We start from the raw sequence: 21661 nt of genomic DNA on the forward strand, positions 1-21661 counted from the left end.
TTTTATCTATATTCCATCCTCATCTCAGGCCATTCTCTTTCTCAAATCTCTGAGCTTGGCCATTCTGGATTTCCTTAGTTTCTTTCAGTTTGATGAACTTTTTGTTCTTTATAAACTTTTTTTTAATCCTTTAGGTCTCAGTTTAAATGTCTCAGAAATGTCTTTAGTCATACCATGTCATTTCCACATTATACACTTTTCTGATATCCTTTCTTGTGTCACATATGATTATAGTGTGGTTGCATTGTGTGTGAACTTGAACTATGATTTTTAAAGTCTTTTTTGTATTCAGAGTTTGAAATGTTAAATCCTCATTTTAGAAAGTCTTGGAGAGAATCACATCATATACAAGCCTGGGATAAAGTTATAAACCAAGGTTGTGTTATCCCATGTTGTTATCACTGAGAAAGTAACAGGCTCTATTCAATACTCTGTAATGGTCTACTGGGGAATGAATCTAAAAAAAAGAGTGGATAGATGTGTATGTGGGCTTCCCAGGTGGTGCTTGTGGTAAAGGACTGCCTGCCAGTGCAGGAGACAAGAGACGTGGGTTTGCTCCCTGGTTTGGGAAGAGCGCCTGGAGGAGGCCATGGCAACTCACTTCAGTATTCTTGCCTGGAGAATCCCATGGACAGAGGATCCTGGAGGGCTACAGTCCATGGGGTTGCAGAGTCGGACACAACTGAAGCAGCTTAGCACAGCACACACATATGTGTATGTATAACTGATTCACTTTGCTGTATACCTAAGTGAAAGTAACACAATATTGTAAATCAATTATACTCCAATTTTTTTAAAAAGTCTCTCTAAAGATAGAAGCAAAGCATTACAAAAATTTGTTTTGCAGTTTTCAACTGTTAATTGTATGAAAGAGACAATTCTGTGGATTGTGAAATGTGTAGCATAGTATAGTGTACTAATTTGACTCACCATACAAACTACAAGCCTGCTGAGAGAAAAAACAGTAAAAGAAATAACAGCCATTCCTTACTAACAGTAACCTCCAAGTAGACAACTATCCTGTTACTTATCTTTGCAAATCAGTCTTTGTCAGTTTTTTGTTTTTTGTTTTTTTTTTGACCTTGTCACATGGTTTTTGGGATCTTAGTTCCCCAACCAGGATCTAACCCAGGTCCTCTGTAGCGGAAGCAAGGAATACTGACCACTGAACTGCCAGGGAATTCCCATCAGTTACAGATGTTTAAGGTGTATTTTCCTCTGCCAGATTTCAAGCAGTGGCGCATAGGGACCAGGAGTGTCTTACAGTCGGCTACATTCTCACCACCTTAGAATACTCAAGTTGTGTGTTGAAAGGATGGATGGATGAATGGACTCTTACTTGCCCACTTACTACCTTTGTGAATCAGAGGAGAGATTTCCAACTCACTCTTTGGCTAATCGTTTACCTTTTACATTATTTACTGAAATTCCAAACCCTGAGCTTTTCTCCGTGGGCATGCCTCGGTCTTTATGCCTCTATGCATTTGCATATGCTGTTAACTCTGCCTGTAATGTTTTTACCACATTTTGTCAGATAATCTATTTCTTTCAAGGTAGCCAAAATGGCTTCTCTTTCTTTTTTACTTAAATCAGATTTAGTTACTTATTTCTCTGTTTCTATTGGCCCTTGTACTTGGTTCCATTGTAGTGCTTAACGTATTATTTTGATAGCTGTTTCTTTGGTGGCTGTCATGAAGTAAGTGCATAGATTGGTTGGACAAAGAGTCTTTACTTTTTAGTTAATGTGTCACTTGATTTAGTCTTTTGAATGGCATTACTTAGTAGTTTGTAATAAACCTCTGTGCACTACTTCACTGCCTAGTGTACTTCTCCTGGCATCTGGAAAACAGTCATTGTAAGTGTGTGGTTTTGTTTAATGGTGACAATAATTTTTCTTTGACTAGAAAGTGACAGAATGGGCTTCGTTCCAATTTTTTGTTGTCTCAGTCTGTGTGTTAATTTGAAAATACAGGAGTAGAAAGCAGACATGTTATTTTGAAGTAAGTTAAATTTTTAAAACTTGAGTCAAACATGTTTGTAGTCTACAAAGCTATGAAGAATTTTAGCAGTACTCACATATATATGCTAACTAGGCCACCTAGGCTCTCTGAGCATAGAGGAGAACTTTCTGTTAGTGTAATCCATGCCACATATTGCCTAATTATTTTCACTATAGTGAAATATATATGAATATATAGTGAAATATAGTATGAGAAGATTAAGTACAGAAAGAGACAGAAAAAGACTCCCATTAGAACCAGGAGTCTATACCTTTTTTTGCCAACACTCTTATTTTAGCAGCTGATTGAATTTCATAGAACTCTGTTTCTCATTTTTTTCTTAAATTTTTATGTTTTTTACTTGTACATTATTTCCAAGTGCCATATAGAACCAGGTCATTTTCTGAAGTTTTTTGAATTATCCTACCCTATAGGAGCTTCTTTTCCCAAGATTATCTGTGGTATCAGGGATATTTCATGAAACAATGGCTCAAAACTAATCTATTTGACAGATACAGTTTTCTTGGATAATAGTTTTGAAAATTTCAATCATTTGTTACTTTTTCTTGATTACTCTTTGAAGTCTATTACAAAGTGTTTGTCCTCCCAGGCTTTCACTGCCCTGTGTGGTCTGTTTCTGTGCCTTATCAGAACTGAGGAATATTTATTTTTGTTGTGCAGTAGTAATTAGCATTTTAAAGGAGGGCAGCAGCTGCACATTTCCAAACCAAGATTTAACACGTTTAAAATTTGGATTTTCTGGAGTACTTCTTTATGTAATCATTTTTAGATTAATACTCTACAAAAAAATAGACAATGGCTGCTTCAGGCTTCCCAGAAATCTCTGAAATATGAAATATCTTCATAGAAAAGTAGAGGGCAAGGTTTGGGAAGGGCAGACTCCCGAATGATTAAGAACCAATGTGTCAGATGTTGGATGTTTCAGGCTTCAAAGATGTGGAAATATTGACTAATAAAATGAGAAAATAAAATAACTCTTAATGGAAAGTAGATGAATATAAAGGATGCTTTCAGTTTCTTGTGGTAGAAACCAACTCAAGCCTCTATCAGTTTAGTTCAGTCGCTCAGTTGTGTCTGACTTTTTGCGACCCCATGAATTGCAGCATGCCAGGCCTCCCTGTCCATCACCAACTCCCAGAGTTCACTCAGACTCATGTCCATCGAGTCGGTGATGCCATCCAGCCATCTCATCCTGTCGTCCCCTTCTCTCCTGCCCCCAATCTCTCCCAGCATCAGAGTCTTTTCCAATGAGTCAACTCTTCGCATGAGGTGGCCAAAGTACTGGAGTTTCAGCTTCAGCATCAGTCCTTCCAAAGAACACCCAGGACTGATCTCTTTTAGAATGGACTGATTGGATCTCCTTGCAGTCCAAGGGACTCTCGAGTCTTCTCCAACACCACATTCAAAAGCATCAATTCTTCGGCGCTCAGCTTTCTTCACAGTCCAACTCTCACATCCATACATGACCACTGGAAAAGCCATAGCCTTGACTAGACCTTTGTTGTCAAAGTAATGCCTCTGCTTTTGAATATGCTGTCTAGGTTGGTCATAACTTTTCTTCCAAGGAGTAAGCGTCTTAATTTCATGGCTGCAGTCACCATCTGCAGTGATTTTGGAACCCAAAAAAATAAAGTCTGACACTGTTTCCACTGTTTCCCCGTCTATTTCCCATGAAGTGATGGGACCAGATGCCATGATCTTCGTTTTCTGAATGTTGAGCTTTAAGCCAACTTTTTCACTCTCCTCTTTCACTTTCATCAAAAAGCTTTTTAGTTCCTCTTCACTTTCTGCCATAAGGGTGGTGTCATCTGCATGTCTGAGGTTATTGAGATTTCTCCTGGCAATCTTGATTCCAACTTGTGCTTCTTCCAGTCCAGCATTTCTCATGATGTACTCTGCATAGAAGTTTAATAAGCAGGGTGACAGTATACAGCCTTGACGTACTCCTTTTCCCTCTATAAAAATAGAATTTATTGGCTAATGTAACTGAAAAAATGAAACAATTGGAAAATGCTGGCTCCAGGAAATACTGAATCTAAGACTCAAATAGTATCTCTAATTAAGGTTCCTTGCTGTCCCTGCCACATGTTGTTTGTTTTCTTTTACATTGATTTTGTTTTGAGGCATGCTTTTTCCGTCTGTTGAAAAGGATGTCTCTTCAGCTGAGAAGAGATATAATTCTTTCCAAACACTAGCACGTGCACTAGCACTAGCACTAGCACGTGTCCCAGAGAGAAGACTCTGATCAGTCGGGTTCAGGTTGTATGCCCAGACCTAGGGAGATGAAGTCCTCACTAGTCAAACTGCATGAGCTGAATAGATTTAGCATGAAACTGGGGAGAAGTTCTTCAAAGGAAGATAGTGTGTGCAGAATGTCTACTACAGTGATTGAAAAGTTCCAGGATAGGTGAAGTAGGTAATAGTAAATTTCGTATTAAAACTAGAGTGTATTTAGTGATATTTATTTCCTAACAGAATCAACCCTGTATATTCATTGGAAGGACTGATGGTGAAGCTGAATCTCCAATGTTTTGGCCACCTGATGAGAAAAGCCAGCTCATTGGAAAAGACCTGATGCTGGGAAAGATTGAAGGAGAAAGGAGAAGAGGGGGCAGAGGATGAGATGGTTAGATAGCATCAGCAACTCAATGGACATGAATCTGAGCAAACTGGGTGATAGTGAAGGACCAGGAAGCCTGGCATGCTACTGTCCGTGGGGTTGCAAAATTGGACGTAGCAACTGAACTACAAGAACAAGTTTATTTGTGAACTATACATTTTTCTATATGGGTTTTAGTTTTTTTACTCTGAAAATTTTTTCATTTATTCATTCGTTTAACAAATGTTTGAGCACCTGCTATGCACCATTGTCATTCTTTGCACTGGAAATAGAACAGCTGCTGCTGCTGCTGCTGCTAAGTCGCTTCAGTCGTGTCCGACTCTGTGCGACCCCATAGATGGCAGGCCATCAGGCTCCACCATTCCTGGGATTCTCCAGGCAAGAACACTGGAGCGGGTTGCCATTTCCTTCTCCAGTGCATGAAAGTGAAAGGTGAAAGTGAAGTTGCTCAGTTGTGTCCAACTCTTAGCGACCCCATGCACTCCAGCCTACCAGGCTCCTCTGTCCATGGGATTTTCTAGGCAAGAGTACTGGAGTGGGGTGCCATTGCCTTCTCTGAAATACAACAGCAAACAAAACAAATCCCTGCCCTCATGAAACCTACATTCTAGCGAGGCAAGACAGGTAATAAATAAGATAAATTACTGGAATATATAGGACCCAGAAACCCCACAGAGACTGAGCCAGAACTGTGTTTGAGTGTCTTCTGCAGAGGTACGGGTCAGCAGTGACCTGCTGCAGGGGCAGGGGCTCTGGGTGCAGCAGACCTGGGTATAGCATAAGCCCTCTTGGAGGAGGTTGCCATTAACCCCACCCTAGAGCCACCAGAACTTACGCAGGACTGGGGAAACAGGCTTTTGGAGGGCATGAACAAAACCTTGTGTGCTCCAGGACCCAGGAAAAAGGAGCAGTGACCTCCACAAGAGACTGACCCAGACTTGCCCGTGAGTGTCCTGAAGTCTCCAGCAGAGGCATGGGCTGTTGGTGGCCTGGTACAGGGTCGGGGGTACTGAGTGACTCCTTAGGTGAGGTGAGGTAAGGTGAAGTCACTCAGTCATGTCCAACTCTTTGTGACCCCGTGGGCTATAACTACTGGGCTTCTCCGTCCATGGGATCTCCAGGCGAGAATACTGGAGTGGATTGCCATTTCCTTCTCCAGGGGATCTTCCCGACTCAGGGATCGAACCCAGGTCTCCCGCATTGGAGGCAGACACTTTAACCTCTGAGCCACCAAGGAAGCTCCGTACATGGAGGTAATGAAGATAAGGGCATGAAGGAGGTTGCCATTATCTTCATTACCTCCACCATAGTTTGGCCTCAGGTCAAACAATAGGGAGGGAACACAGCCCTGCCCATCAACAGAAAATTGGATTGAAGATTTACTGAGCATGGCCCTGCCCATCAGAACAAGACCCGGTTTCCCCCACAGTCAGTCTCTCCCATCAGGAAGCTTCCATAAACCTCTTATCCTTATTCATCAGAGGCAGACAGAATGAAAACCACAGTCACAGAAAACTAACCACACTGATCACATGGACCACAGCCTTGTCGAATTTCATGAAACCATGAGCCATGCCATGTAGGGCCACTTAAGACAGATGGGTCATGGTAGAGAGTTCTGACAAAATGTGGTCCACTGGAGAAGGGAATGGCAAACTACTTCAGTTTTCTTGCCTTGAGAACCCCATGAACAGTATCAAAAGGCAGAAAGATTGGATAGTTAAAGATGAACTCCCTAGGTCAGTAGGTGCCCAGTATGCTGCGGGAGATCAGTGAAGAAGTAACTCCAGAAAGAATGACGAGATAGAGTTAAAGCAAAAACAGCACCCAGTTGTGGATGTGACTGGTGATGGAAGTAAAGTCTGATGCTGTTAAGAACAGTATTGCATAAGAACCTGTAATGTTAGGTCCATGAATCAAAGTAAATTGGAGGTGGTCAAACAGGAGATGGCAAGAGTGAACATCAACATTTTAGGAATCAGTGAATGAAAATGGACTGGAATGGGTGAATTTAACTCAGATGACCATTATATCTACTATTGTGGGCAAGAATCCCTTAGAAATGGAGTAGCTCATAGTCAGCAGAAGAGTCTGAAATGCAGTACTTGGGTGCAATCTCAAAAATGACAGAATGATCGTGATTCATTTTTAAGGCAAACCATTCAATATCACAGTAATCCAAGCCTGTGTCCCAACCAGTAATGCTGAAGAAGCTGAAGTTGGATGGTTCTATGAAGACCTACAAGACCTTCTAGAACATTGTCCAAAAACGATGTCCTTTTCATTATAGGGGACTGGAATGTGAAAGTAGAAAGTTAAGAGATCCCTGGAGTAACAGGCAAATTTGGCCTTGGAGCACAGATGGAAGCAGGACAAAGGCTAACGGAGATCTGCCAAGAGAACGCACTGGTCAGAGCAAACACCCTCTTCCAACAACACAAGAGATGGCTCTGCGCATGCACATCACCAGATGGCCAACACAGAATCAGATTGATTTTATTCTTTGCAGCCAAAGATGGAGAAGCTCTATACAGTCAGCAAAAAGAACAGGAGCTGACTGTGGCGCAGATCATGAACTCCTTATTGCCAAATTCAGACTTAAATTGAAGAAAGTAGGGAAAACCACTAGACCTTTCAGGTATGATCTAAATCAAATCCCTTATGATTATACAGTGAAAGTGATAGATTCAAGGGATTAGATCTGATGGAGTGCCTAAAGAACTATGGATGGAGGTTCGTGATACTGTCCAGGAGACAGGGATCAAGACCATCCCCAAGAAAAAGAAATGCAAAATGTCAAAATGGTTGTCTGAGGAGGGGTTACAAATAGCTGAGGCAAAAAACTAAAGGCAAAGGAGAAAAGGAAAGATATACTCATTTGAATGCAGAGTTCCAAAGAATAGGAAGGAGAGACGAGAAAGCCTTGCTAGTTAGTGATCAATGCAAAGAAATAGAGGAAAACAATAGAGTGGGGGAAAACTAGAGGCCTCTTCAAGAAAATTAGAGATACTAAGGGAACACTTTGTGCAAAGATAGGCACGATAAAGGACAGAAATGGTGTGGACCTAACAGAAGCAGAAGATATTAAGAAGAGGTGGCAAGAATACGCAGAAGAACTATACAAAAAAGATCTTCATGACTCAGATAACCATGATGGTGTGATCACTCACCTAGAGCCAGACATCCTGGAATGTGAAGTCAAGTGGGCCTTAGGAAGCATCACCACGAATAAAGCTAGTGGAGGTGATGGAATTCCAGTTGAGCTATTTCAAATCCTAAAAGATGATGTTGTGAAAGTGCTGCACTCAATATGCAAGCAAATTTGGAAAACTCAGCAGTGGCCACAGGACTGGAAAAGGGCAGTTTTCAGTCTAATCCTAAAGAAAGGCAATGCCAAAGAATGCTTAAACTACCGCACAATTGTGCTCATCTCACATACTAGTAAAGTAATGCTCAAAATCCTCTAAACCAGGCTTCAACAGTATGTGAACCGTGAACTTCCAGATGTTCAAGCTGGATTTAGAAAAGGCAGAGGAACCAGAGATCAAATTGCCAACATCCATTGGATCATGAGAAAAGCAAGAGAGTTCCAGAAAAACACCTGCTTCTGCTTTATTGACTATGCCAAAGCCTTTGACTGTGTGGATCACAACAAACTGTGGAAAATTCTGAAAGAGATGGGAATACCAGACCACCTGACCTACCTCTTGAGAAATCTGTATGCAGGTCAGGAAGCAACAGTTAGAACTGGACATGGAACAACAAACTGGTTCCAAATTGGGAAAGCAGTACATCAAGGCCGTATATTGTCACCATGCTTATTTAACTTACGTGCAGAATACATCATGCAAAATGCTGTGCTGAATGAAGCACACGCTGGAATCAAGATTGCTAGGAGTAATATCAATAACCTCAGATACGCAGATGACACCACCCTTATGGCAGAAAGTGAAGAAAAGCTAAAGAGCCTCTTGATGAAAGTCAAAGAGGAGAGTGAAACAGTTGGCTTAAAACTCATCATTCAAAAAACTAAGATCATGGCATCCAGTTCCATCACTTCATGGCAAATAGATGGGGAAACAATGGAAACAGTGACAGACTATATTTTGAGCTCCAGAATCACTGCAGATGGTGACTGCAGCCATGAAATTAAAAGATACTTGCTCCTTGGAAGAAAAGCTATGACCAACCTAGACAGCATATTAAAAAGCAGTGTCATTACTTTGCCAACAAAATCTGTTTAGTCAAAGCTGTGGTTTTTCCAGTAGTTATATATGGATGTGAGAGTTGGACTATAAAGAAAGTTGAGTGCCAAAGAATTGATGCTTTTGAACTGTGGTGTTGGAGAAGACTCTTGAGAGTCTCTTGGACATCAAGGGATCCAACCAGTCCATCCTAAAGGAAATCAGTCCTGAAAATTCATTGGAAGGACTGATGCTGAAGCTGAAACTCCAGTACTTTGGCCACCTCATGCGAAGAGTTGACTCATTGGAAAAGACTCTGATGCTGGGAGAGATGGGGGGCAGGAGGAGAAGGGGAAGACAGAGGATGAGATGGCTGGATGGCATCGCCGACTGAATGGACATGAGTTTGAGTAAGCTCCAGGAGGTGGTGATGGACCGGGAAGCCTGGCGTGCTGCTGCCCATGGGGTTGCAATGTGTCAGACGTGACTTAGTTACCAAATTGAACTGATGGTGTTTTAGATGAGGATAAGTGCGATAGAGGAAGAAACAAGAGAAGTAGTGAGTGGGTGTTGCAGTTTTAAATATGATGGGTAAAGAAAGTCTTAGTAAGAAGCTAACATTTGAACAAAGATATTAAGGAGGTGAGAACAGAATGAGACATCTAAATATCTGAAGGAAGAGTGTTAGAATGATGTCAAATAAGTAAGAGGAGGATTGATTACATTAGTCCTGCGGAGGCTGTGGTTAAGGACTTTGGAAGAATGAAATCAAAGTATTTTCAGCATAGGCATACGCTGATGTGATTTTTAGAAACTGTCACCCTAACTACTGTGTGGAAAATGCATTGTAAAGGGGCACAGGTGGAAGTAGGAGGCCAGTTTGGAAAAGACTGCTGCTGCACTTATCCAGGCAGTGGATAATGGTGGCACAGAGCAGGGTGGTGGTGAAGATGGAGAGAAGTGGTCAAACCTGAAGGTAGACTTGCCAAAGGATTGGATTGAAGTAGAATTTTGAGCCTGAGCAATTGACTATAGTAATTTAGTGAGCTAGGTAAGACCAGGAGGAGCAAGCTTTGACATGTCAAGTTTAAGGTTCCTTTTTTTTCTCTCTTTAATTAATTATTTATTTTTGGCTGTCTTTGTTGCTACATGCAGGCTTTCTCCAGTTGTGGAGAGTGGGAGCTATCTATAGTTGCAGTGAATGAGTTTCTCTCATTGCGGTGGCTTCTCTTGTTGTGAAGCACCAGCTCTAAGGAGCCCTCAATAGTTGTGGTTTGAGGGCTTTAGGACACTGGGCTTCGTTGCTCTGCAGCATGTGAGATCTTCCTGGAGCAGGGCTTGAACCCTGGCATTGGCAGTTGGATGCTTATCCACTAGACCACTAGGGAAGCCCTAAGGCTCTTATTAGACATTCAGATGAAGTTGTCCAGCGGGCATTTGAACATTGCAAATCTAGAATTCAGATCTGGGCTAGAGACTGAGTTAGAAATTTGGAGGTTGTTAGCATTCATTTAGCATTTAACATTACGGTCACTAGGTAACAAGAAGAAACGACGAAGAAAAAGAGTTGTGCAGAGACTGAGCTTACCGGCGTTAAGAAAGTGGGGACAAGAGGACGAATGAAGACCAAGAAGGAGCAATCAGCAAAGTGGGAGGAAAACAAGGAAAAGATCAAATTGGGGGAAATTTTTTTAAGGAGAAATGAGTAGTCAGTTGCCAGATGATGCAGATAAAACAGTTCATAAAACAAGATGAAGAGAGATTCATTGATAACTCCATAATGAGAGTGATTTTAGTAAATTTGATTAATGGAGGTATTTCTAGCACATGCTATCACGTGGTTCAGGTAATTTAGAAGACTGTTCATTATTCAGAGAATCATTTAATATATATTTATTGATATTTCATTATTCTGTACTTTTCTGTTTTACATGTTATAGGCTAAGTTAAAAGATTTATATATTTTCTTTGAAATGCATATTACAATGAAGTAGATACATTTTCATAAACATTATTTTGTCATCTTTTCCCTTCTATATTTGGAGATTTTTAAACCTTAATTTTTAAAAAAAATTTTTTTGGCTATGTTGTGAGGCATGTAGGGTCTTAGTTACCCTGACCAGGGATCAAACCCATGCTCCCTGAGTAGAAGTACAGAATCTCAAGCACTGCACTGTCAGGAAAGTCCCCTAGACCTTTCCATGAGACTGTTTTGAGTAGTTAATGCCTAATTGTGATTCTTGATACCAAGAAACATGGGAGTTTATAATGTTAATAAGTTTCATTTATCTAATGAAAATAATATATTTTTCTTCTTTATTAGAAATTCATTGAATTTGAAGACTCTCAAGAACAAGAAAAAAAAGATTTACAGACCAGAGTGGAATCTTTAGAATCTCAAACAAGACAACTTGAACTCAAGGCCAAAAACTATGCTGACCAGAGTAAGTAAAATATGTTAAAAGAGTGGAATGGTAACTCATCCTGACATTTGACTAGGAGTCCAAAAATATGCATGGAATTGTCACCCCAGACTCAAGAGAGAGATCTGAGATCTAGTTTTAGTATTTTTTGTTCACATTTTCATGGTGTCCCCATGTCTGCGGAAATGCCCCAAGTTAGATACCTACAGGACTCTCTTCTTCACTTTGCCTCTCGGGTTTTGTTTGTAGTTTACATTGAATAGTAGTTGACATTATACTGTATCCATTATACAGGATTCTCGAGTGTGTACATGTGGATCCTTTCTTCAAGTTTTAATCAGCAACACAAAGTTCTGTTGGTTTCTGTATTGCTTTGAAATTTAAAAATTAAGAGAAACTCTAGCTTCAGAGCATGTATAAAAAATTACTGAATTTTCATTCCTCTCTAATGGAAAACTGAGGGCATTTAGGGGTACAGAATGTCATTTTTCAAAATCATTTTATTTTTAATATAATTTCATATATTCTTGATTCAAAAATAATGATTGTCTGTAATTCTATAGACAAGTCCCCCCTTTTGGCTAATGAAAGTGGACCTAATTAAGTAAAAATTCAAAAAAGAAACATCATGGCATATTTTCATATTTAATTCAGGCAGGTTGCTCTCCAGTTTTTTCTCCCAGAATTGTAGACTTTTAGAATTCTAGGGAACAAGAGATGCCCAGCTGTTACTCTTCCCACATCACCCTTTATGGTCACATAGTGGCATTGCTGTAAAAGGACTGGCATATATGAAGAATAACTTTCATCAGGCTTAGAGTGTGTGTAGTAACTGCTGCTTTTAGGACTCTGGAAGAGTTCAGTAGAGCTAAACTTAGAATCATTAGAATTTTGTGTTTTAAGCATTTTAGAATTCAAGGAGAACTGGCTATTAAGCAGATGTCACAGAAGGGAGCCATGGATATTTGGTAATGGAAGGCAGACAAAATGAGACAAAATGAGTGATGTGCCATGTCTTTTAGGCTCGTAGACACCTTTGTTAACTAACCTGATTGTGTTTTCACATCAGAGACGTATTTTAGAACAAAACACTAAAGCTATGGTTGCGACAGAACTACCCTCTCATTCTTTTACCTGTACGTTTTCCTCTTAACTTCTGAGGAGTATCAAGTTTTGTGTAAAAAAATTTTCTTTTGGCTTTGAAAGGAACACCCTATCTAGAATCTTCTGATGCATTAAATAAGCTGCTTCTGTGATAGGAAATTATTAAAGGAAGAATTACCTTATACTTGATAACAGTAGCTTTTACACTTGATCTTAACCAAAAGGCCAAGAAGCAATAATACCAGTAGCTTTAAAAATTAATATTTTATCCAGTCTAGTGAGTCATACCTACCTTTTTTGGAATTGTCATATTTTTTGGTATCCATTCCCTCATTGCTCTCTCAGAAGTACTGTACTGGTTACCATGATTACCATGTGATGGACATGAACTTGGGCAATGGACATGAACTTGAGAGATGGTGAGGGACAGGGAGGCCTGTTGTGCTGCAGTCCATGGGGTCACAAAGAGTCAGACACAATTGGCTGACTGAACAACAATTTTTAAAAATACGGTGTCACTTAAAAATAATTGACAATTCTTTATGAAAGGAATGAGTAAATTATTCGCCAAATATTAGATATGGTCTTGAGCTAAATTTGACTGAAAATTCAACTTTATTTTTGTTATTAATATAATATTCTAAGAATTTCTCCCCCTGGATGTCTGTCATCCTCTGCTTTTTTCCTGCTCTTCCAATTTGAAATAAATCTTGTCTAAATAACAGTTAAAGAACTTAAAACTGTGGTTAATCAAAATTGACCATTCAGGTGCAAAACTAATAATCTCTTGGTCCATGAGTTAAGGCTATCATGAGTCTCCTTTTCTGAATGCTTTGGAACTTGTTCCCTTCTCCTTTGATACTTGGGAATCTGTTTTATCTTTTCCATGTACTTGTTTTCCTCTCTCTTCTATTTTTCTCTAAGTGAGTATGATATGAAATCTAAGAATATCCAAAATTTTTCTTCTCTTTATTTTACCACATTTTAAACATCTGAAAAAAATGGTAGGTAGGGAAACATAATTTGACCTTTTTCATTTTACTGCTTTAGCTTTTGCTCCCCCAGGTCTCCAATATGAAGCAAAAGCCCGTTTGTTTTTTAACAAAGTTGGTGGTAAGAGGTAATTTTAAAGTATCTTCAGTGCTCAATCTTATGGGAAAACTGGGACTGGGAATATGTTTTTCAAAAAGATGGAAGCATGTATAAATGGATGAGGTCAGAGTATATAAATTCTTTTTTGTATAACAGGATACAGAATATCTGGACTTTAATCTTAATTCTACTATTTTATATTTTAAGACTGGGTAGTGATTTTTATTAGAATCAGTGTAACCCAACATCTTTTTTTTAAATGTGTTTTTTAGTGTTCTGAACATCTATATTTAAGCATTTAAGGCCAAAGAAATTACCGATGATGATACCTGTAGAGAAGAAGGATGGATCGGTTTTTTCTGTACTATTTTTTGAGTCCATATGATAACAATATCGTGTTTGAGGACACATACCCCTTGTAAAAAGCAGTCTTAGTGAAAGTCCAAGTTCTGCTTTCAGACTACTGCTTATGTTAAAAGGGAAAGTTTTTATGTAGTTACTTGCTATTTGAGAAGTAAGAAAAAGTCAAGAAACAGGAACTGAATTAAAGGACATACTTGACAAATTTTAATACTGTGGAATCTATCAGGTTTTTGTGGTATGATTTTTAAATTTTTGATGATACAAAAATTTTGTTATAATTTTATGGTCATGTTTGATTTTGGAGATTTCTGGTTGCTCTCTTATAAAAAGTTTGAACTACCTAAGAAATATTCTGGCTTTTCAAACATGAATAAAGCATGTTTTAAAAGGATGCATATTATTTTATTTGAGAATAATAGTAACACTTCTTGGTAGTTAACATCTTGTGAGCCTTAAAGGAAGAATTTGAAATGATGGAGTGGTATAAGGAAGTTGTGGATTGAGGCTTTTTTGGTGCCCTTCAGCTATGAAAGGTGTTTACAGTCAACCTTGCCATTGATAGTGGTAGCAATGAATTCTTCATCAGAAAATACTTTTTGTATTATTTCTGTTATATACTGATCATTTCTATTTTTATAAACCAAATACTATCTTGATTAAGTCAAGTAAGTACAGACAGTTTAGTAAGTTAAAAAATATTAAACTACTACTGTCTGCCTAGCATTCAGCCTCGAGGTATGTTTTGGCACAGAACAGCATGGTATGGTCATTGCAGTAAAGGAAATCATAATTTTGTGGGGAGAAAAGGTTATGTGTATGACCATCCCATCTTTTCCATATGTATCATGCTTTTATATCACTACATAGTGTGTATATAATTTTGTATGTTAAACATTATCGTAAGTATTTTCCTTATTGTATAATCTTTAATCATTATTTTTAAACATTTATTTTGAATGAAACGAATATTTTTAATGGTAAAAGGTACAATTCACAAAGAAGATAGACATCATAAACCATTAGACACCTTAACAAGAAAGATACATAAAGCAAAAATCAGAAAAAATATAGGGGAAAAGAAAAAATATATAATTATGTTAACATTTGAGAATATTTTATCAACTGCAGAAAAAATAATAGAGCATCTTGAATGATGTTAATAATTTAAATATAGATTTATATTTAATATCATATCCTACACAAATATATTTAAAATTTTGTATCTTATACATTATTAGACATCCATAGGACACTTAGAAAAACTGGCAGAAAGATAAAACATTAGTAAATTTCAAAAAGTAGAATTCTTTTGTGTGTGTGTGTGATTCAGTTATACATATACACATGTTATTTTTGAAATTATTTTCATTATATGTTATTATAAAATCTTGACTATAGTTCCCTGTGCTATACAGTAGACCTTTGTTGCTTGTTGTGTATCTATTTTTTTTAATTTAGAAATCTAGCATTCTATTCATACTAAGTCAAACAAGTGGAAGCAAAATGTCATAAATTTTTCAGTTAGGCAAAAATTTGTAAGTTTTCTAAAATATATGTATATGATGCATATTTTTAAAGATATATGTATGCAAAAGCTTTTGTACTACACTAGATAAAGGCTTGAGAAAGAACATAAGAAAGAAAGATGAGAAATTGGAAAACAAACTAAATGAAATGGGAACACTGAATATGAAATGGAAAAAGTGAAACAAACTAGATAAAAGTAAAAGATCCTCATATCGTCCAGTTGTTTTTAAATATGGCTGCTCATTAAAACACATCTGGAGCTCTGAAAAAAAAGCAATACCTGGGCATTTGTATTTTTCAAAAAGTTCCAAGATAATTCTGATAGACATCTGGACTTTAAAAAGTGATTACACGTTTTTCTATTAAATGGTAGTTTTCGGATATAGAATTCTAATTCTGTTGACCAGTCATGATACAGTGATATTAAGTGATAATAGTTACATAATCACAATAGCAAAAGATGTTTATCAGTTTTCATAATCAATAACCAGACAAAGAATGAAAGATGATTGCAATTGCAAGTCATAATGGGAACATGATTAACCTAACAATAAAAAATAATTACATACAATTTGGGGGGGGTGTCAAGCAGAGTGATGTGGGAAGTGGAAGTGTGTACATGAACATGTTTTCATCTGTTCAGCCAGTCTGTGTCTTTTGATTGGTGCATTTAATCCATTTACATTTAAGGTAATTATTGATATGTATGATCCTATTACCATTTTCTTAATTGTTCTGGGTTTATTTTCTGTAGGTAGGACTTTTCCTTCTCTTGTTTTCTGCCTAGAGAAGTTCTTTAGCATTTGTGTAAAGCTGGTTTGGTGGTGCTGAATTCTGTTAACTTTTGCTTGTCTGAAAAGCTTTTGATTTGTCCATCAAATCTGAAGGAGAGTCTTGCTAGGTAGGTAGTCTTGCTAAGTAGGTATTCTTGGTTGTAGGTTCTTCCCTTTTGTCACTTTAAACATGTCATGCCATTCCCTTCTGACTTGTAGAGTTTCTGTTGAGAAATCATCTGATAGCCTGATAGGAGTTCCCTTGTAATTTGTCATTTTTCCCTTGTTGCTTTTAATATTTTATCTTTATATTTAGTTTTTGTTAGTTTGATTACTATGTGTCTCGGTGTGTTCCTTCTTGGGTTTATCCTTTCTGGGGCTCTGTGTACTTCCTGGATTTTGTTGATTATTTCTTTTTCCATGTTAGGGAAGTTTTCAGCTATTATCTCTTCAAATACTTCCTTGAGTCCTTTCTCTCTCTTTTCTCCTTCTGGGACCCCTATAATGTGAATGTTCATGCATTTAATGTTTAATAATTATTTTTTAAATGTGGGCTCTCACCCATCATCCGGAAGCTATGCCATCTATTAACAATTATTGTTTTCCCTGAGGAACTTTGCTTTCTCTTTTTCTCTGAGAATTATTTAATGGCTACTTTGGTTTTTTACCTTGGCTACTCAGAAATTCAGAATAAATTTTTGAAGTACAACCATAACAACTGGTTTGGGCCATATTACTTGAGTGGTGTATTTAAATTGTTTTTTCCTTGGTCCAAATTTTATACATATATAGTGAATTGTTGACATACCTAAAATCCTTTCTGGAAAGAAGGAATACATGAATTGGTAAAAAGTAAATATAGGTGAATTTAAAAAAAAGTAAAAAAATTTCTATTGGTTGGCTGGACATTTTTCCCTACTGTAGCAAATCATATTATAGTGAATAATTCTGTCACACCTGGATTGCCCTCTTTTGGTAATTTTCTTAGGATATAGTTGGGCTTCCCTGGTGGCTCAGAAGTAGGTCAGAGAACATGAACAAAGTTACAGAAGTGGGTCAGAATAGGAACAGAGAGTGGTTTTTGGTATTTAGTAGTGTTTGGCCATTTTTAATGTGTACAGAATTGGAGAAGTAAGAATTAGTAGCAAACTCCATTTAATTTTTTATAACTTATGAATTTGAGTCTTTATTTACAACATATTAGCCCCCAGATTTGTTACAGAACTGTTTGTTATTTATTTGATTTTTTCCTTGGGAAAATTTTGTTGCCCTCCAGTTTAAAAGAGATGGCTTTTTTCTTGAATTGTGTAGAAGATGGCAAGATTTAGTGATTTTAAGCTACCTAAGTAATCTCTGATTCTTCCTTTTCTTCCTTTGAATGAAAATCCACTTTGTAAAATTAAATGGAGGGGCGGGGATTAAAAAAAATTAAATGGAAAAATGCTTTTGACACCTGAAAACATTTTATGGTAGAGTTTTATACTCTGACCTTTCTACACTTCTGTCTCCCGTATTTGCTTTTCAAATTTGGCATTGATTTTAGTCTAATAAAATACCTTCAAGTCTTTACCTGAAACACTTATTGGAAAGAGAACTCTACTTATTGGTCATAAGAATTAGCACATCATGAGATGCAACATAATGGGAAGGCAGTAAAACCATTAACATTTTTAATTTTAAAGGAATAAATGGCTTAAAACATACTTCACATTTGAAAATTATTATTTAAAGTAAGGGCTATCTTTTAATGATATGGTTGATAAATTAGAATTTTCACAACACAGAAAAAAACAATGTTTTTCAGCTAACAGGTATAATTTCACACCAATGTTAATAGTTGAGAGGACCTAAATATTTTCTGTCACTATTTTTTAAAGTTATTAAAAAAAAAATAGCTTGAGGCCAATATAGAGCTTTATCAGCATTTTTACTGTACTTTGCAATTGGTAAAGAATGTTAATACTTTCAGAATTTCAGTAATACTCTAATAAGTTACTTCTGTTTTAATTTTATTTTGTCAGTAGGCTGTCCCTTTCTACATTATTTTTAGAATGATGTAAAGAGATATGATGATTATATTTTGTTGAAAGCATATTTGTTAAGGTAGCTTTAAAGTTTAGATTTATATTTCCTGATTTTAAAAAATTACAAAAATTTTATTGTATAGAAAGTTTTTTATAGTTCATTTAACTTGAATCTAGTTCTTTGCAATACTAAGAATTCTGTATATTTAATAGGCCTTATATAAGGATTTTTTTAAAAGAGTACATGAGAGGGAAGCAAACAATTTGGCACAAGATATACAAGATAGTATTTATGTAAATACTAACATTTTATTGCTTCTGCTTCATCAGGTAATACCTATGTGGTCTGCAGATCTGCTTTATGTTTTTTTATCTGTATTTGGAGTGTTTGGTTTCTGTAGACGTGTTGTTGATTGAGAAACTTAAGGTTGAAGTTCATAATTAATATCTAGAATAAAGTTTCATGGAAAATTAATTTTATGAGTAAGAATTAAAGAATTGATGGTGATTTAGCTTAGAGAACAGAATAAACATGAATGGTTTGGTTCTTCTTTACTAAAGAAACGAATAAGGAAGGTACCAAGTTGTTTTTCTATAAATTTGGAAGATTAAATCAGAGAAAATGAATTTGCTGTTTTTGGTTGATCATGAGGAAGTAGTTCTTGATCATGAAGATGATACATAGGAACATGTGCTGAGGGAAAACATGGATTCTCCCTACAAAGAGACTTCAGGTGGTATATAATACCTGTTTGAAAAATCTTTTGTTGAAGGTTAGGGACATGGTGAAGGACTTAATTGGCAGAGCAGAGGTTTTAATTGCTGTTTTGATGTGGTTGTGTCTGATTTGTTTGCTCTCAAGTGAGCATTTGATTCTTGCTTACCTGTTGAGACATTTAATGCTAAATTGTTCAAGGAAAGCTTCTGAAAGACCAGTGTCCGTCTTCTGAGGCCAAGTAACAGTTGGATTATCTGCCTTCCTTGAATAGTAAGAATTGATGATTCCTTTTGAGAAGGCAAATAATGAGTTGGATATGGAGTTCTAGCAGGTCTGTTTCTCTTTCTTCCCCCCATAGGCCTATCAGCAGTCTGATGGGGCAGAAGACAACAGATGGAAAAGGTGTTCCAAACTTGGCAAAGGCCACCAATCTAAGGAGGTAAGCTCTGATTTTGAGCAGGTAGAGCAGGTGGCTCTTCCTGCCTTAATCATATCCTCTTGCTCTTTGGAAAGATGAATGGAAAGAAAGAGCAATTAAAATGAGGCTAAAGTATCTTCATTAGCTATTCTAAGGGAAACATTTTGAATTAGTCTCTTGATTCTTCTCTTATCTTTCCCCCCTTACTCTTTTTTGTTTTTTGATTTTTTTGATCCCTTGATTTATTTTTTTCTCCCATTGAGTATTAACAGCTTAAAAATTGGCAGATTAGTTGTATGTTGTTTTGGGATAGGAAGGATGAACAGAATCTTGTTTATTTCAAGTTAATCTCAGCTTGTGGCTAGTTTGAGTAAAACGATATGATTTTAGGATTTTTCCTGAGATTATTTTGAAGTTTGGATTCACATGATAACTATTAGACTAGAAACAATCTTTTCTTGTTTAAGATTGTTCTTCATATCTTCAGATATGATACAATAATATAGGTATAGGTTAGCTTTATGATACTTGAGATTTTGGGGGTTGTCTACCATCTTTGCCCAGATGGGCCTTTCTTTCCCACTTTCCCATCCCTTCTACTTTTCTTTTCATTTCCTTACTGATTACTTAATGGCATTCAGGACTGTGAAGATATGGCTCTTCCCAACATTTAAATGTACTTGTCATTTAAACACTATACCATCTCATGTGACTTTGGCCTTGAGAAAACTGAGTCAGTCCAATGACTATGCTGTTGTGTTGATCTAAGTAGTATGTTGAGAAAAGAGTGAAAGATTCTTAATTTGTATATGATCTTGGTGGTTAACTCATATATCTAAAAATATAATACTGATTTTCACAATCATAGTACAGTTAAAACATGAAATGTGGGAAGCCATAGATAGTTTCTGTCAGGATACTTGCTGGAAATGTTAGGTTGGAGAAAATAATGGCCAAAATAATATTCAGAAAATCATCCAGAATAACAAAGATATAAACTATTCTTTAGCACCGTGGGGTGACACACCTTTGATAATTTAGAATGTCTTTTAAGAGATTTTTAACGCATGTTTGTGAGCTAATGTATGAATTAAGGCAACTCTAGTTAGTTGCTGTAGCAAATAAGCCACAAAAGACATATATAATGACTCAGATGTTATATGTTATTTTTTGTTCATGTGAAACTTATTTATTTGCTGTGCCGTATTACCCAAACAGAGGGTTAAACTTGGGCCATGGTACTGGAAGTGTTGAGTCCTAACTCTTGGACTGCCAAGGAATTCTTTCCCCATGTGAAATTTAAATCGATTGTTTCTAATACATGGGTGGCTCCTTTGGAGACACAGACCGTTTCCAATTTTGCTCCAAGTTTGTCATACTTACATTGAGTTGGAGGAAGAGGGAAAGAGCATGGAGGATTGTATGTGGAAGGTTTTTACTGGACCAGGCCTAGGAGTAGCACACGTAGCTTTTGCTACTGGCTGTATAACTCAGTTAGAAGCTCACTTACAGAGGCTGAAATATGTAGTCTAGCCTTGTATCCCATGAAAAGAGAGAAACTGCTTTGGGTAATAATATCTGGCTAATCTTTCCTTTAGCCTAAAAGCCTTAGTAGATGGTACATGATTTTGCTCAAGTATTGAGGCAAGGGAGGGGATGTACTTAAAAGCTAAGCAACCATCTACCTGCCTATTCCTTCTACTGTGAGTAAGTAATCTGAGGAAGAGAAGGTGAGCAAACTTTAATGAAAATAGAGCATTTATGATTTGTACTCTCATCTGATTTTTTAATAACTTTAGGGTTACTCTGGTTTAATTTTTATTATCACTTTAAAACTTTGCTGGACATTCATTTATTCAACAAACACTAAGTGTTGAGATTTTCTTTTTTGTTCGCTAACTTTTCCTTTTTAAAAAAATAAGTTACTATTAAATTGAGATATACTTTTTTGATACCTATGGTAAAGGATAAACTTTGAATGACACTCCTTGCTCCTTTAAAAAAATGTAATTTGTGTAGCATAAAATCCACCGTTTGAGTATAGAATTCAATGGTTTTAGTATAATCATAAATTGTACAACCATTGTCATATCTAATTCCCCAGAACATTTTCATCATTCCGAAAGGAACACCATACCTGATAGTACTCATTATTTCTGGCTTTCCCTAGCCTGTAGTAATGTACTGTATGGTACTGTGATCTCTATGAAGTTGCCTGTTCTGTACATTTCATATAAATGAAATCATACAGTATATGGTCTTTTATGAGTTTCTTTCACTTAGCATAAAATTCATCCACGTTGTAGTGTTATTGTTATTTAATTCCTTTTTAAGGGTGAATAATAGTCCATATGGATATAATACATTTTATGACTAGCCTCCCAGCTTTAATTG

At 36.9% G+C, this 21661-nt stretch overlaps 1 protein-coding gene across 7 annotated transcripts in view; it reads left to right on the top strand.

Annotated features, from left to right (window-relative positions):
- Window positions 1-21661, top strand: part of SPAG9 (sperm associated antigen 9) — a 156344-nt gene that overhangs the window by 23771 nt on the left and 110912 nt on the right. For 6 of the 7 annotated variants that reach the window (XM_004012755.5, XM_004012753.5, XM_042255786.1 and 3 more), the window contains exon 2: window positions 11149-11269. In XM_004012755.5, the coding sequence (XP_004012804.3) occupies window positions 11149-11269 (121 nt within the window). Of the gene's footprint in view, window positions 1-11148; window positions 11270-19205; window positions 19289-21661 lie in introns of those variants that run through there. The other variant, XM_042255788.1, reaches the window with a different exon arrangement.

This window comes from Ovis aries, chromosome 11 (genome assembly GCF_016772045.2).
Source record: "Ovis aries strain OAR_USU_Benz2616 breed Rambouillet chromosome 11, ARS-UI_Ramb_v3.0, whole genome shotgun sequence".
Taxonomy (NCBI): domain Eukaryota; kingdom Metazoa; phylum Chordata; class Mammalia; order Artiodactyla; family Bovidae; genus Ovis; species Ovis aries.